We start from the raw sequence: 17,108 nt of genomic DNA, 5'->3' as shown, positions 1-17,108 counted from the left end.
GCAAAGAAATCTGCAGGGGGCATGAATTCTGCGTACACACTGTAGTGCAGAATTCCCCCCAGTAGTAAGGAACTCAGTCTTTCAAAGCTCTGCTTTGAAAGGGAAACCCATTGTCTGGCTGATTCCCTATTCATGGTCTTTTCAAAGATCCAAACTGCATAAAGAAGGGATTCAGACTGATGAGCATGCTTGTTCTGAGCTGATGCTGTGATGAATTTGTGACCACAGGAAAAGCTCCTGTGTGGGTTTGAAGAACCAGTCACCAACCATCCCTCCCTTACTGGGGATTGTTTTGTTTTCTTGAAGCTGAGCTATGTTTCCAGAAAGCTGTTGGATAAAAATACTCACCTCATTCCGACTGTCATAGGACACCATGTCTGAGGAGTGGCCAACTCTACTGGTTTAGGCTGTCATGCCTGAGCATCTGTAACCTAAACTCTTCTGCAACTAGAGGCCTTAAGCTGCCAAAGAAGACTGGTACATGCACATTTTAAAATTTGGTCCAAAATGACAGCATTTCCTGAATTTGTCTTCCAGTTACAAATTGCTCCACTGCTCCTTTCATTAATATGATTAGCTGCAAGTTTGAGACATGTACACGCCAGAGACAAATCCCAAAATTCCATTTGATAAATTGCATTGGTTAACCTCTCAAAGAGACTGTTCTATATCTCGTTTCCATTTATATAATATTGGCAGACCTAATTAGGGGAAGAGCTTTTAGACAGTCTAATGATAAAGGGGAATCTACTTTCTAACAAGGATTTTAGTTTCGATTCTTCTTTCTCTCCAACTATTACTCTATGGGAGGGAGAAGTAAGAAGGGGAGAAGGAAGATGCAGAGTCTAGACTTTTAAGAGTTGTGAGGCCTCTTATTATTTATTCATACTGAGGGATACACAATCAGGGACTGGAACTCCTTTCCGTTAGGCAATGGGCACACACACACACCCCCAACCCCCACAGGATGGCCCAAAGAGCTTAGAATTGAAGGAATCCACAGATAAATCCAAAATATAGGAAGGCATTAATGTTATAAACAGCAAATGGATTTGCATGTGGTTTCATTTTTATTTACTGAGATTGCAGTAGCACATATAATGTACTAAGGCAGTTCCAAACACAAAGAAAACATAGTTCCTGCCCCGATGAGCTTACAGCCTAAAAAGTCTTCAATCTGAAATCTGGGATAAAAAGTGAAAAGGAGAAGCCTTGGCTACATAGCAAAGACATTTCTGTCTTGATTAAACTAACCATCATCCCAAAATAATGAATAAATTGGATCCACTGTTTAAAAGGCTGCCAAGAGCATGCTGGGAAAATTGTGGTTTTGAGAAGTGTTTGAGTAAACCATTTGCACAGAAGGATGTTACATGCCTGGCTTCTTCAATGCTTCTTCCTTGTACAATATGATTCCCTCATAGACAAACTACCAAGCGTTCTTCTGAAATGGCAAAGAGCAAGGAGAAAAGCGTGGGAAAGGCTGGGTTTAGTTACTGAACCTTTAAGGTGTAGAACAGTGGTTCTCAACAGGGGTACGTGTACCCCTGGGGGTTCACAAAGGTCTTGATGAGGTACATCAAGTCATCTAGATATTTGCCTAGTTTTACAACAGGCTACATAAAAAGCACTAGCAAAGTCAGTACAAACTAAAATTTCATACAGACAATGATGTGTTTATACTGCTCTATACTGTACTATACACTAAAATGTAAGTACAACATTTATATTCCAATCAATTTATTTTATTATATGGTCAAAATGAAAAAGTAAGCAAGTTTTCAATAACAGTGTGCTGTCACACTTTTGTATTTTTGTGTCTGATTTTGTAAGCAAGTGGTTTTTAAGTGAGGTGAAACTTGGGGGTACACAAGACAAACTGACTCCTGAAAGGGGGTACAGTAGTCTGGAAAGGTTGAGAACCACTGGTGTAGAACATTGTGTGTGCAGAGTTCAGAAGCCGTGTCATGTGGCATTATATGTGCAGCTAGAGTTGGAAACTGAAGCTAGGAATGATGTGGTTTTTACCTACGTTCATTTTTTGTTGTTCTGAGCCACTTAGTTTTGATTGGCTGACTGGATTGAGAGAGACATAACAGCAAAACCTGATGCTTGGGATGGGAAGTTGAGATTTTTTTGTGTATTATTTGTCCCAAAAATCCAACAAACCAATTATATCTTTCAATTTATCTACAATAATTTTAACTGCTCTAGAATAATAGAAGAATATAACCCAAACCAGCCAGTGTTGTATCATTTTACATATCATAAAAAGACGGGAAGGAATTAAACTAATACTGGGACTTTGGTTGCTAATAAGCACCCTGGAAACCTACCCTGGCTAGTCTCTCTCCCTATACACTGAACGGACAAGAAAAGGCATCATCCTTTTCTCTCATTTGACAAATAAAGAAGAGTCTCTTTGCAGCTATTTTGATTATTTTCAGGTAAGACAGTTTAATGTTCATGAAATGCAAAAATGGCTTTCTGTAGAGCAGGCTGAAAGAGGCCTGTGTTGAGCCTGGATCACAAGGAAATAATTTTGGTGGTCTCCACCACCACTAGCCAACACAGACCTGCCCAGTGCTCGCCCTCTTCCCATCTTCCACAATTCCTGATCCCACAGCGGACTCCCTATGAGGTTCCATAGTGCGGGGATTGCGCTATGGGGCACCTCCCCTTTCTGAGTGGAAGGGTGAGGCCTATGTGCAGTAGGGCCCTTCTATGCATGGATTTGAGGAGTACAATCTGCCCCTCGCTAATTTTTTTCTCTTTATTACACATCTTCTAAATATTCCGGATATCTAAGAACAGAGACTACTGCAGTTCATATGCTCTTACTTCTGCATTCCTCACAGGGGTATGGCAAAGCTTAACTCATAAATATTTGTAAAGGGTTTTGAGATCTTCCTATGGAGGGTACTATTGGTTTGATTCTGTGAGGTGCTGTGCACATCTGCAAGGGGCTGAGCTCCTTAACCCCCACTGCAGTCAGTTAGAGCTGAGGATGCTCAGCACCTCGCAGAACTACTTAGAACCTTGCAGGATTCAACCCTAAAATGCTGAGCACTATTATGCTTTGCAATGGCAAACGATTTCACAGTTGCGCACTGTGGTTAAAAAACAGATCTGTTCATTTCACCGACATTTATTCCCTTTGTCTCCAGGTACTATTTATTTGGTTTGGCTTATATGACTGAATTAATGATCGTTCTCAGCAATTAATTCTTAAACTATTCCAATAGGTCAAGAAGTATACTGTAGACATTAGGGCTCAGGCTGAAATCGATTAGTGACATCATGCCATCTTTTGCATCTTTCTCAATTTCAAATTGTTGTGTATCTTGCTTCCATCAAAAAAATCTCAGGGTGACGTATCAGATAGGTAGTTAAGCTTTTTCTTTAAAGTATTTTATGCTCCTCATATTCAATTTTTCTGGTAGGCAGAATTTTACTCTCTTTGTGACACATTGATCCTGATTCTCCTCTACATCTGAGTGGGAGCTTCAGGAAGCCAGCTGCCTAATACTGAACTGCCCAGCCCAGTGCATATTAGGGTTGCGTAAGACCATGCCTAATTTATACTGCTGGCGGAAGGGCACTCATGTTGTATTTAAATGTTACGTATGTCAGGTTGTCCTTAGATGCAAGGCTAGAGTCATTCAGCTGCATCATTTAAGATGCTGAAATGTGAAATACAGAATTGCCCTGAACCTTACTGATAACACAAGTCGGCAATGACAAATTAGCAAATTCAAAACTACCTGTGTCCAATGTAAAATTTCAGAAAATCTTTGCAAACATATTTTAATCCACCTGAGCTTCCTGGTCCATTTACTGTCCCCAATTTAGAACATGCCTCATATAGGTAGACTACATTTACATTATGAAATATCATCACCTGTTTTCCTGAATTTTGAGACTTGTGTTTGTTTTTTTATGCTAACTAGAACACAGCTATTCACTCTCCTTTCTATTGGATGGGTCGATTATGTCCAAGCAAGAAAAAAGGAAATTACTTTGATGTGACTTTTGACCACAAAAAGAAATAGTTATAAACAGATTCTGCATTTGCTTACGAAAATGAGACACAGAGTTAGTAACTGGGATCTATTACAAGCTTAACTTTCGAGAAGGATCTATCTATTTTTGGTATCCTTAAAATGAAAAATTTCCTTTAGAAAATGTGTATATGTTTTTTTTAAATGCTGGCTTCTTTGATGTCTGAGTAAAAGAGTTTCTTATTAATGAAATGGTTTACAGCTAGATCAAATGATAACAACTGAATGAATCTAGAAGTTTATCACGCTGATGACCAGATTGTAAAGATGAATGTGGGGGTCAGTACTGCTTGTTTTATTAATCTGTAGATCAACTGACTTACTATGTGGCTTTAAGTAATTCACACAGGGCCCACTCCTGCAATGTGCTGAGCACCTTCAACTTCCATTGACACTGATGAAGTCCCAGTGACTTCAGTTTTCATTTTGATTTCAATAGGAGTTGACAGCAATCAATATTTAGAAGGATTCAGCTTTTAATATGCCTACCACCATGTCTAAATGAGAAAGTTGTGTGGGTTTAACTAAAGGAGTTACTTTAAACCTCTTTAGTTAAAGCCAGCGAAGAAGGCTTATTTTAGTTTAATTGAAGTCAATTAGGAATTAGTTTAGGCTAAACTGCTGCAAGCTACTCTTAAAACTGAAATATGAGTGTCCACACAGGGGTTTGCACTGGTTTAACTACACCAATTAAAAAACAATTTAAGTTAAACCAGAGCAACTTACTCATGTGGACAAGCCCTCAGTTCTCTTGTTTGTGACAGCAGGGCCATAATACTTACTTCACTGAAGAAGGAACAGGTTAGCTACATTTCATCTGAAAGATTTAGAACAAATCATATTAAAGGCAGATTTCTGTTCACTTGCATTTCTTCATTTTACTGCCAGAGGGTGTCACAGCATTTCAGAGGCAGACTGATAACCTATGCCACCCCTTCCTTGCTAAATAATGCACCTATGGTTTCTGTCCCCATATCCTGCTTCTTCAGCCAGGCAGTATGACACGATGCCACCTCCCCAAGATCATTTCACGCTACAGCCTGACCCTCAGCACTGGCCCCTACCTATCTGAGTCAGGATCAAGGAGGTCCGTGGCATAGGAGACACCAGGCCAGCTTTACAACAATGCAGGATCCCCCTGGCATTTGGATGATTCTTCAGGGGCTGGTTTCCCCGGCTCTATGGCTAGATTCTGCTGGCAGAGAGGTACAAAGGAGACACATAACACCACAAGAAGATGGGACCCAGTATTTATATTCTTATTTGATTTTTTTCTATTTTTTTCTCTCGTCCTTTTCTCACATTCTTCCTTTCTGTTTTACATGTGATCTATTCTCTGTCCCCTCTTTGACCCCATTTTTTTATTGGATAGTTTTCTCTCCTCCCACTCTGCTTTCTTCACGGTGTCTCCGAGTGCAACACAAATCCACTAGTGTTAGAGTTCAAAACTGAACTTCAAAACCAAGATACTTGAATGGGTTTGATATCAGGCAAAATAAGTTCAACCATCTATTCCCTTTAGGCTCAGGCAGGACCAAGAATACCTAGGCCACCCAAATGAGTGTTTGACAGGCTTTTATTGTCAATCAGCTGTAAAATAAAAGAATTCTGGCCATACAGTCAAACTATGTATTTATCTGACTGTATTCACCAAGTTCTTGTTTGATTAATGGACTTCAAAATAGCTCGTTTTTAAATAAAATAAAATAGCTAGATTTCTAGCAGGCTTTTGCAAATAGCTGGCATTAGAATCACCAATTCAAAGACACTTACCCCGTTGTGTATGGGATATTTATGCCCCCTAGATTAATGCTGTCACATCCAACAATGAAAAGTGTTGAAAAGCACAGCAAAGACACGCCACTGCAAATCATAGCCAGCTTCGCAGACTCTCTTGCACCAAGTTTGAGCTTTTTAATAATGTAGCCACCGAGCACAATGCCAACACCAGCACTTGGGACAATAATCACACCTGTTTGGAGGAAAGTAAAATGTAAGGTTAAAACAGGAACTGTGAAGAGAGAATAGAAAATAAATATTGGTTTCACCCATTAATTAGATTATGACAAATTCCACAATACGGCCCTCATTGAATAATTCACTACCAGCAAACTGAGTCAGAAGTTTTAGAGCTCTGGACTGATGTCAAAGGATTAATAAAAGCTTCTTTATGATTTTCCCAGCAGCAGAAAAAGAAATATTGCATATACAAGCAGAAATACTGATTTGTATTTATTTCAGAGTGGTCTGGCTACTGGTGGCAGGGAATCAAAACATAGCTGCACAGCACAAAGACCCCAAAGGTTACAGGGCAGGTGATGACAGGACCTCTTACTGCTCTGGGTAGTCCCCAGAACATCACAAGGAATGCAGATTGATCCAGTTTAATTAGTGAAATTCTGAAGAATTAGTTCAAATGTTGGGGTAAATCCTGCTTTTCTTACTCCCATGATGAGCACCAGTGAAGTATATGTACTAATCCAAACCTTCAGGGCAGGATCAAAACTCGTTCTAACAACTAATGAGCCTTTTTTCTAGGAGCTCTGTAAACTTTTATGGTCATAGACTAACCAGCTGATATCCAGATTCTGATATCTTTACTCATGTTGAGCATTACCATGTCTCATGAGTGGTCCTGTTGATTTTAACAGGACTACTTGCAGACTCATTGTGAGTGAAGGTACCCAAATCTGGTCCTTAGCATTCCACCACTTGAAAGACTTGGCACTTAAAATTTAGAGCACAATAAACTTTAAGCCCTGACAAATTTATGGACAAGAACTGTGACTTTGCTGCTATGAACATCAATTGGTAGTGCTGTAGTGGGGCCACAGGCTAGCCCTCTCTCCCAGTGCCTTGTGGAATTGCTAAACTGTGCAAAGTTCCTGTTTTTCCTAGATTCTCCTGCCTCTCACTGCCCATTGCTTCTTATTGTACATCTTTAAGTGATGGTCTTGCTCATGAAGATTCATTCAGCATCAAATGTGAATTTAGCAGCTTTCAGACAGTTGCAACCAGTGAAAGGGGGCTGAAAAAATCATGATAGGCATTCTTATTTTTTTTAAAAGATGGGATATGTAAAACAAAAGTCTATTGAAAAACATTTTGTAATATAGTTGCAATCGTAACAGAACATTCACATCCTCCCCAGCTTTACCCACAAACATTTGCAGAAGGAAATCTCTGTAACAAATGTGAGGTTGGAAATGTGAAAATAAGTGTTAATAAATAAGAGTTATAAGCAATGCCACACTTGTAGGTGCAGAGAACAGGACCCCTCAGCTGGGTCCACTTTGGGGGGCAGTGAGCCAGACAAGCACGTCTACACTTCACTCCATGTCCACAACCAGCCCCAACCGCCTCCCCCTCCAGCACCTCCTCCTCTGGGCTTTGTCCCTTTCCTGGGCCAAGAGGTCACCTGATTCCTTTGTTCTCCAACCCTTTAGCTCTCACCTTGCACGGGGGAAGGGCTCAGGCCATCAGTTGCCAGGAAACAGGGTGTTGGCCATTCTCTGTGTCCAGACCCCTGCACATACCTGCTCTCTAGGGCTCTGCAACGATCACACACCCTTCTCCCACCACCTAGATACTTAAGAAGGGCATAAGGGAAACTGAGGCACTCCCACAATATTCAGAGGAAACATTAAGAACAGTCCCGCTTCATCACATCTCTCCCCCCTTCGAGACCGAACTGAGTGGGGTCACTTTAGCCGGTGACCTTGGGAATTTTGAAGCCCCCAACGTTCCCATGGATTCCCCAGCATCTCTCCTATTCCTTGGTGGGAGTTACACCAGGCCCTTCCAGTTTCACGCCCTCCCTTAGGTCGGGGGTGGTTGATAGCACTCGCATGCCTCATGTGGGAAGGTTTATGCGGCCCGTGCCCTTTTGCCACCCCAAAACCCCTGGGGGTCAAACTGAGATCAGGTCTTCTCCCAGCGCTCCAGTCTGGAGGCCTGCAATTCGGGCTCTCTTGGTTAAGAGCCCCCAACTTGATCTGGGCCATATACTGTTCACTTACAGAACTAGCATGGAGACATCCTTTTCTCAACAACCTTGTCTCCCCAACAAGCTGGCCAAACACAGCCACTTGGTTATAGGACTGTTTAACTTTTTTAACAGCTTTCACTTCATCTGAGACCTTCTCAAAGCTATCCACACTGGATCTTTCAACAGGAAAGTCAGTAGCTTCATTTACAACAGAAAATTTCTGGCTGTTAGGAACTGAAACTTTCTTGAGTAAATCACTTTCACACCCTTCAGTTGCAGTAAACTGCTTGCAAAGACTACCATGAGGATTCCTTTCCCTAGGGGCTTTTCTATGCAACAATTCACCCTTCACAGAAATTCTGCCCTGACCCTCTTTACCTAGGGCTTGCTCTATAGGAACACTTTCCTGAGCAACAACAGATTCTTTCTGGGTCTCACTTACATCCAGAATTACCTCTGGCCTATCAGGCAGATTCCTACACAATCCCCTTTCAGGCAAACTGACAGACTTTCTAGATAAAAGGTTAGAAGCATTCTCCTTCCCTTTGCCACACACAAGTTCAGGAATCTTTTCCTTCTTGCTACAGGTTTCCACACCCTCAGTAGGTAACACAATCAAATCACTTTTATGCTCTCCTTGTGCCCTGGCTAGGATCTCACCCTGATTAGACAGAGTTGCTACACCCTTTCCCAACAACACACTAGCAACAGGCAAAATACAAGCACCAGAATTGTCTGGTCTCTGGGATTTTACATAGACACTAACTGGATGCGACCTAGTTACCGTGCCATTCTCCCTAGCAAACACAAACTTAGGACCATTCCCTTCCTGGGCTTTAGCTGAATCCAGAACCAACTCTGAGACAATTGCACTACCGTCAACTATCACAGGCTGAAAGGCCCCTTCTGTCCGCTCCCCAGACAAAGAGCCGGAGACACATTCTCCTTTCCCAGACACACAGCTTGGGATCTCATTCCCCTGGTCCCAGCACACAGGGGTGTTCACAGACAACTGCTTGGAGACTGGGGTAGCTCCCTCCACAGGCAAGTCAATACCCCTGATAGACACAGGCACATTTCCTTCACTGTCACAATTCTCCACCCAGGTAACAGGTAAGGTAAAGGGACACTCATCTTCCACTATCCTCGCCTTCCACCCTGCTGACTAGACAAAGCTCACAAGGCTGCCTAGGCTCATCCAGACTTTCCTTACCAAGCACCTTGCCACTCCCAACAGATAACCTGCCCTGCCTGTGTCTCCCCACCCCCTCTGGGGTCTCAGCTCCCACTGTGCTCAGTGCTGCCCTTGCTGTCCCAGTGGGGGTAGGCAGCGAGCTCGCTTTTTTCCTCACTGCACCAGAGCCAGCGTGAGCACCCTCTCCGGTGCGCAAGGGGACGGGGAGCATCTCTCTGTCCCACCCAGCCCCAGGGGTCTGGTTACAGGCAGGCAGGTATCCTGAGCCTAGCAGCTCCTCCCTGCTGCCAGCCAGGTCATCTGCATTTTCACTGACCATTTCCCACTCCACCGATTGGTTCCCTGGATTCAAATTCAAACCCTCGGCAGTTACAGGAGCAGGGCCTGGATCCTGTCCCAAAGAGAGACAGTCACCCCACAACAGGGTCTCGCAGCTGGTATCCTGGAGAACCCCAACAACCAGCCAGCCCCACCCCTCCTGGGTCTGCACAGGGATCTGGGCCATAGGCAGGGCGAGGGGCTTCATCCCTGGGACCATAATTAGTGCGTCGACTGTGAACCTAAGATCTTAATAATAATTCTGTGTGGAATTAGAAAGACCTCTCAATCTCCCAACAGGGTGGGCTTTAATATCTTTAATTCTTTCTAAAAGAAGGTCTCTTTTGAGGGATTTAGAGTAGCAGCCGTGTTAGTCTGTATTCGCAAAAAGAAAAGGAGTACTTGTGGCACCTTAGAGACTAACAAATTTTATTTTCTTCTGAGGGAACAACTTCAGAACTGTTAGCTCCCAGGAGAATAAAATATTGAATATGAATGCGAGAAGGACATAATTCCAACCTTTTCACCCATTCTGAACATTTTCTCTCTCAATATTTATCAAAAGGACAAATAGGAAAATGATAACTTGATTAACTGACTCCACCAGGCAGTACCTGCTCTGAGGTAGCGCACAAATATAAGATTGAAGAGTAGGACAATGTGGAACGCTCTTTAAGCATCAGTCCTTCGCTATATCAATTTACAGCAAGTCAGGATCTGGCCCTGTGTACTGCCCATCTTGTTGCTCTTCCCAACTTTCTGCAAAAAATCCCCTCACACTGTTTTATTCTCCTTCCCCACTCCCTCTAATTTACCTTCATTCTTCCAGTTACATCCTTCTGAGCCATCCTTTGCATTCAATGACCTTGCTACCTCTGTCTTGCTTGGTTTTCAGTTATTACAGAAAGCTGTCCTGCTCTCCCATCCATTCTGGGCCAGACTGTCCTTGGCCCTAGAACAGGAGCTAAGGGGATAAGGAGAATGCTTGCCGCCCCCTGCCCCCCACCTTCCATATTCATCCAGCTCAGGCAAGAACTAGGGAACAATTGCAAACCCTGCACTCAAGGAGCACATGGACTTCTTCCTCTGTGTCCCTCAGGGGAAAAAATTCACCCTTAGGGGAAGGGGACAGGAACATGCTGACCTGCAGCTAGTTGGTAGCACAGAGGGAAGCCTGCAGCAGTATACATTCTCTCAGTATATCATGGAGCTTGGGATGCAATTTTGCCCCTTGTGCAAAGCAGAACTTGATACTTATATTTTTTTCATACAGTGTATGTGAAATGGAAGGTAATAAACTATCAAAACAACATAGTCATTACTACAATGGCTCTTCCAGAGGAGCTTCCAAAGCAAAGCATAAACAACTAATTGCGGTATTCATTTTTCACTTTCAAAGTCATATAATGGAACAAAACTGAGATTTGATAGTAAGTCATTGTATTGCACTTTGCTTTATTTTACAATAAAATAATGTAAATAATTGTAAAACAATACAATTTGGCATACAGGATTTTTTGTTTCAGAGTAACAGCCGTGTTAGTCTGTATTCGCAAAAAGAAAAGGAGTACTTGTGGCACCTTAGAGACTAACCAATTTATTTGAGCATGAGCTTTCGTGAGCTACAGCTCACTTCATCGGATTTTTTGTGTGTGCACAAAATCTGATGCTGTGTATAGTACCCCAAGGCAAGATTTTCAGTCAGCAATTTTGGGGATCTGTCCTTTTTGCTGTTGACGGAATGCTGCAGCACTTGAAGCTTTCCCACAGGAGAAAAGATGATTATAGCAGCTACTAACAGTCTGCTTACAGAAATCTGCAATATTTGCTACCAGTGTTGCATTTCCAATGGTAGTAGCAAAGAGATTTTAAAAATCTATTCTGTGTGAGTTGTACACTGCACCTTTCCTAGAAAAGAAGTTGAACCAGTTTACGGTATATTACTATATGTAGGAACAGTAGAAGTTACTAGTGAATGCAAAATGGTTTAGATTGCAAAATATAACCCTCTTTCTTCACAAACTTTTATAATCTACTGAATCATTTTATCTTTTGAGCTGAAATTTTCCAAGTTTAGCCTCTGCCCTGAAGTCAACTTCTTGTTGTTTGTTTTTAGAAAGTTTAAGAGCTTTGTGTTTTGTTTTGTTTCTGTTCACTGTGGGTGGAAAAATTACACTTTTCCCATTTAAAAAATTCTAACCACTTTTTTCTTTTTTAAATAGAAGACTTCAGCAAAGGAAACTCAAATTCAAAACTTGAAATCTGGCATGAAATCTTTAATCCTCACTGAAGACTAATGCCTTTGCTTTGTTTGAGAAAAGAAACTGAATGAAATTTAACAAAGAAATGGTTGTTTGTAAATTGCCAATTGAAAATGCACTATGCAAAATCTCATTAGGTCTTCAGCTGGCCACACAAAGATAGATGCACTGAGCACGTGTGTACAGCTAGTTAAGTGCACAGCTGAAGTGTTGATATTTTGGTTCAAAGAATTTACAAATTACACTGCAACTGAAGCTAGAAGAGCTTGTAAACTAACAGTACAAGTAATTTACAAGCTCCACTGGTATAACTGTGTACACTGGCTATCTCCAAATCTTCTTTTACCTTCAAAAGAAGTCTAGAAAAATTAAACGTTACTAAACAACTGTAGGAAATTATCCACCCGCCACACTAGTAAGTGGGCAATAGAGGGGGAACGTTAATTTTTTAAGAGTCACAATTACTCCCTGAGGATCTTCTCTGGGGCAGTGCAGCTATAAACTGCTCCATACTCAGGATACAGCAAAGGCTCAATCTAGTCCTAACTTTTTGGAATTTCCCAACCTTTGTGTGTGTTATTGGCACATGAATGTTTTATTGGCACTCGTTCTTGTGTGTATACAGCCTCTAATGTGAGTTATGGGTCAATAATTCCATCAAAACTACCGGTGATGCCATAAACCATGAGAGCAAAACTCCTAGTTTGTATAACCACTAGAACCATCATCTGGAATTAGTCCCATAAATCACAACTACCATTATATTTTATATGAGAAACAAAGTAAGTAATATCTTTCATTGGACCAACTTCTGTTGGTAGAAAGGATAAGTTTCTGAGCTACCCAGATCTCTTCTTCAACTAATCTACTGATTTTTCAGGAGACCTGAAGAAGAGATCTGTGAAGCTCAAAAGCTTGTCCCGTCTACCCACAGACGGTCCAATAAAAAGTATTACCTCACCTACCTTGTGTCTCTCATATCCTGGAACCAACACGACTACAACATCACTGCAAGCATCTGTATGATATAATTCATTAATTTCGTGCCCTGCACAGAATGTCTCTCCCCACTCCACAGGCTCCCACAGAGAACTCCCACTGCTGCTACTTCCCACTGTCCCGATCAGGATCCCAGGAAGACTGCTCTTTTTTTCCCACCCACCCCAGACTAGACAGACACCCAAGGTTCCAACTCAGATCCTCTTTCTCCCTGTCTCTCCATCTCACACTGCTTCCTCTCCTTTCCTGGATCCATGCAACCAGACAGCTTTCTCTCTTTCTCCTATAGCTCTCCCTTCTCTTCTGAAGTGATCATGCGTGCCCAGTCCATTGGTACTTCACTCACCCGCTGGGGCATAGCCGGGGGTGGGAGGTGGGGAAGTGACTCCATTTTGGAGTTTGGAGTACTTGAATAATGGCCATGGATTTGTTGATGCATTGCCTCCAAGTAACATAGGAATTGCCACACTAGATCAGATGAGTGGTCCATCTAGTTCAGTATCCTGTCTCTGATGGTGGCCAGTAACTTGTGCTTCAGAGACAGATGGGAAAAAAAAAACCTTTGAAGTTGGCAATTATGGAATAGCTTGCCTATAGAGGAAGGTTTTTCCTACCATTCTCAGTTAATGGTTCACATGTCCTGAAGCATGTGGATTTATATCCCTCCCATTTTTTTAATCTTATTTAATGTAACTGGATAGTCTATCATATAAATGACAGGTTTCAGAGGAACAGCCGTGTTAGTCTGTATTCGCAAAAAGAAAAGGAGTACTTGTGGCACCTTAGAGACTGATGAAGTGAGCTGTAGCTCACGAAAGCTCATGCTCAACTAAATTGGTTAGTCTCTAAGGTGCCACAAGTACTCCTTTTCTTTTTATCATATAAATGTTCATCCCTGTTTTTAATCTTGCTAAACTCCTAGCTTCAATAATCATTTGTGACCATGAGTTTCATAAGGTCATTGTGCATCTCAAGAACTATGGAATTTTTAATGTATGTTGTACAGATGTTGTACAGAAACAAACTCTTGAACTGCTTCAGAGCCAGGAAAAAATGGGAAAAGAGAATACCTTTAAGAGAATTAGTGTTTCTGACTACAGAAATGAAAAGATACTGAAAGTGAAAAGGTGGAATGGTTTTCCTTCTAAAATGGTGCATATTGAAAGAAGTTCAAAATAGGCCATGCAGGGAAAGATCAAGGCTTATTATTGCTTGTTTTGTTATTATTTCTTCATTATTTCTGAGTATCAAAAATAGTGGTGGATGCCTTTCAAAGATGTGGTCCCTGCCCTGAAAGACTGACAATTTAATAGTGGTTTGACAAAAGAGGCAGGGTTAATTACCAACAAAAACAGGGAGAAAAGGACAAGAGTAATCTGTATTATACCAGCATGGACTTTTGTCTCCCTCTGGCGGCTGAACAACATAAGAGTTTTATGAGTGTGTTTCTGCCTCCAAGTTACTGGGCCAGCTCTTTTCACTCAAGCAGTAGAAAGTCATACATTTAACTCCAGAGTTTCTGGGTTCAATCCCCATAGATGGGCCCAACCAGGGGCTTTGTTACACAGGGAGGTATGTAACAGGTCAGTTACTCAGGGTGGTATGATCTTGATAGTTTTGTATTATTTTTTTAAATGTTGTGTTTCTCTCCCTTGGTTCTCAGAGGTGAGATGAAAGATGTGAGTTTTTAGGAGGGATTTGAACAAAGAGAGGGAGGTGGGCTGGTGTACAGGTTTGAGGAGGTCATTCCATGCATGGGAATGAAGGAGGCAGCTCAGAAGAAAGCACAAAGAGAGAGAAGGAAATGAGAGGAGAAGCAAAGGCTGCTTTCATCAGCAGAGTCGAGAGAGCAGGGCCAACACATGGTCCCCAATTCTGTAAATTATTCTGCGTAGGGGGCCCCTTGCACCCACACAGAGCCCCAGTGAAATCAGTCGGGCTGTATAAGGTAGGACTTTTTAAGCAAGGACAAAAGTTTGAACTGGATGCACGTTGCAATGGCGAGCTGGTGAAATGTCTCCAAGAGGACAGGTACATAATTTAAGTGATAAGAAAATGAGTACTAGTGGCACCTTAGAGACTAACCAATTATTTGAGCATAACCTTTCGTGAGCTACAGCTCACTTCATCAGATGCATTCAGTGGAAAATACAGTGAGGAGATTTATATACAAACAGAACATGAAAAAAATGGGTGTTATCATACACACTGTAAGGAGAGTGATCACTTAAGATGAGCTATTACCAGCAGGAGAGTGGGGGGGGGGGGGGAGAAAACCTTTTGTAGTGATAATCAAGGTGGGCCATTTCCAGCAGTTAACTGGAACGTCTGAGGAACGGTGAGGGGTGGGGGGTGGGAAATAAACATGGGGAAATAGTTTTACTTTGTGTAATGACACATCCACTCCCAGTCTTTATTCAAGCCTAAGTTAATTGTATCCAGTTTGCAAATTAATTCCAATTCAGCAGTCTCTCGTTCGAGTCTCGTTTTTGAAGTCTTTTTGTTGTAATATTGCAACCTTTAGGTCTATAATCGAGTGACCAGAGAGATTGAAGCATTCTCCGACTGGTTTATGAATGTTATAATTCTTGACATCTGATTTGTGTCCATTTATTCTTTTACGTAGAGACTGTCCAGTTTGACCAATGTACATGGCAGAGGGGCATTGCTGGCACATGATGGCATATATCACATTGGTAGATGTGCAGGTGAACGAGCCTCTGATAATGTGGCTGATGTGATTAGGCCACATGTTGGTGTCCCCTGAATAGATATGTGGACACAGTTGGCAACGGGCTTTGTTGCAAGGATAGGTTCCTGGGTTAGTGGTTCTGTTGTGTGGTGTGTGGTTGCTGGTGAGTATTTGCTTCAGGTTGGGGGGCTGTCTGTAGGCAAGGACTGGCCTGTCTCCCAAGATTTGTGAGAGTGATGGGTCGTCCTTCAGGATAGGTTGTAGATCCTTGATGCTCAAATAATTGGTTAGTCTCTAAGGTGCCACTAGTACTCCTTTTCTTTTTGCGAATACAAACTAACATGGCTGCTACTCTGAAACCTGTCAATTTACGTGATGAGAGAGATGATTCTGGCAGCAACATTATGGATGGGCTGGACTGTGGCAAGGCTGTTATAAGTAAATAAACAAGGAGGAGATTGCAGTAGTCCAGGTGGAAGATGAATGAGTAGGGCATAGACGAGTCATTTGGTCACCGGAGAGAAAGGAAGGGAGAATATTATAAAGGTTGAGGAGGTCAAAGTAAAATTAGCTTTTAAGAAATTAATATTAAATAATATAAGAACTTATAAGACCTTTTAAACTAATGGCAGATTCTCTGTAACTTGCACGTGATCATGATGGTCACTTCTGACCTTAAGGTCTATGAATGTGACGGTATATCCCCTTATTTTTTCCCCTCACAATAAAACTTTAATATAACCTAAAAAAAAATGGCAAGTTCTTCACTTGTACAAAATAAAAACAACAACATTTGGCTCGCGTTTTAGTAAACAAACATAGCAAACACCCAAGGAACTACTGGAATTCTGAATGGAAAAAGTAAAGTTAGACATTATTTAGCTTTAGTAAGATTATCATTTTAAAGCCAGTTTTAATTTTTTTCCTCTATTGCTTTTGTTTCAGTGGTTAGAGAATGATAATCCTTTCAATGTTGTGCTAAAGGCAATGCCTTACCAGTGTAGATGCTGGCATTGGAAGCTGGGATGCCAAACTGTGACTCGATGAACTTGGGAATGAAGGTAATAAAAGCAGTAACAATGGCACTCTCAGCTGTGTATGACAAACTCACAAAAAGGAATGTCATGTTGCTTAAGATCCTGACAGCTGCTCTTGGAAGCTCTACAAAATGACAAAAACGACAAATAAATGTTATAAATAATGAATGGAAAAGAAAAACAAATTGACTTCCTTTGAGATGGACTGTAAATAATGGTTTCTTAACATTCAGCCATATTTGAGAAGTTTAAAAAAAGAAAAGAGTATCTATAATTTGGACTGGAAATATTTTCCTGTGTTCTTCTGCTATTTGAATGTACCCCTCTAGGCCCTACTCCAGCCCTACACAGGCATAGGAGTCATTATAGCCCATCTGCTTGCAGGAAGAGAGGCTTTGGATGGTAATGCTGAAATAGTAAAAAAGCAGGAAAAGTTTTAAGTTATTTCAGAATTTCTTTGATGTAACTTTCACTTCTGAAGATAAAAAATTCTGATGTTTCTGTAGGAAAAAAGATTGATTTATATGGCCTATTTTGATCATGCAGAGTGCAAGAAA

The 17,108-nt window shown here is 41.5% G+C and overlaps 1 protein-coding gene across 1 annotated transcript in view; it reads right to left on the bottom strand.

The window, feature by feature from the left end:
* Window positions 1-17,108, bottom strand: part of SLCO5A1 (solute carrier organic anion transporter family member 5A1) — a 114,387-nt gene that overhangs the window by 25,683 nt on the left and 71,596 nt on the right. The window contains exons 5-6 of the mRNA XM_073329395.2: window positions 16,511-16,675; window positions 5,835-6,033 (exon numbers count right to left, since the gene is read on the bottom strand). Of these exons, the coding sequence (XP_073185496.1) occupies window positions 5,835-6,033; window positions 16,511-16,675 (364 nt within the window). The remainder of the gene's footprint in view (window positions 1-5,834; window positions 6,034-16,510; window positions 16,676-17,108) is intronic.

This window comes from Lepidochelys kempii, chromosome 2 (genome assembly GCF_965140285.1).
Source record: "Lepidochelys kempii isolate rLepKem1 chromosome 2, rLepKem1.hap1, whole genome shotgun sequence".
NCBI classification, from domain to species: domain Eukaryota; kingdom Metazoa; phylum Chordata; order Testudines; family Cheloniidae; genus Lepidochelys; species Lepidochelys kempii.
Note: the sequence above shows the minus strand (reverse complement) of the source record. Positions and strands in the feature narration are given on the sequence as shown.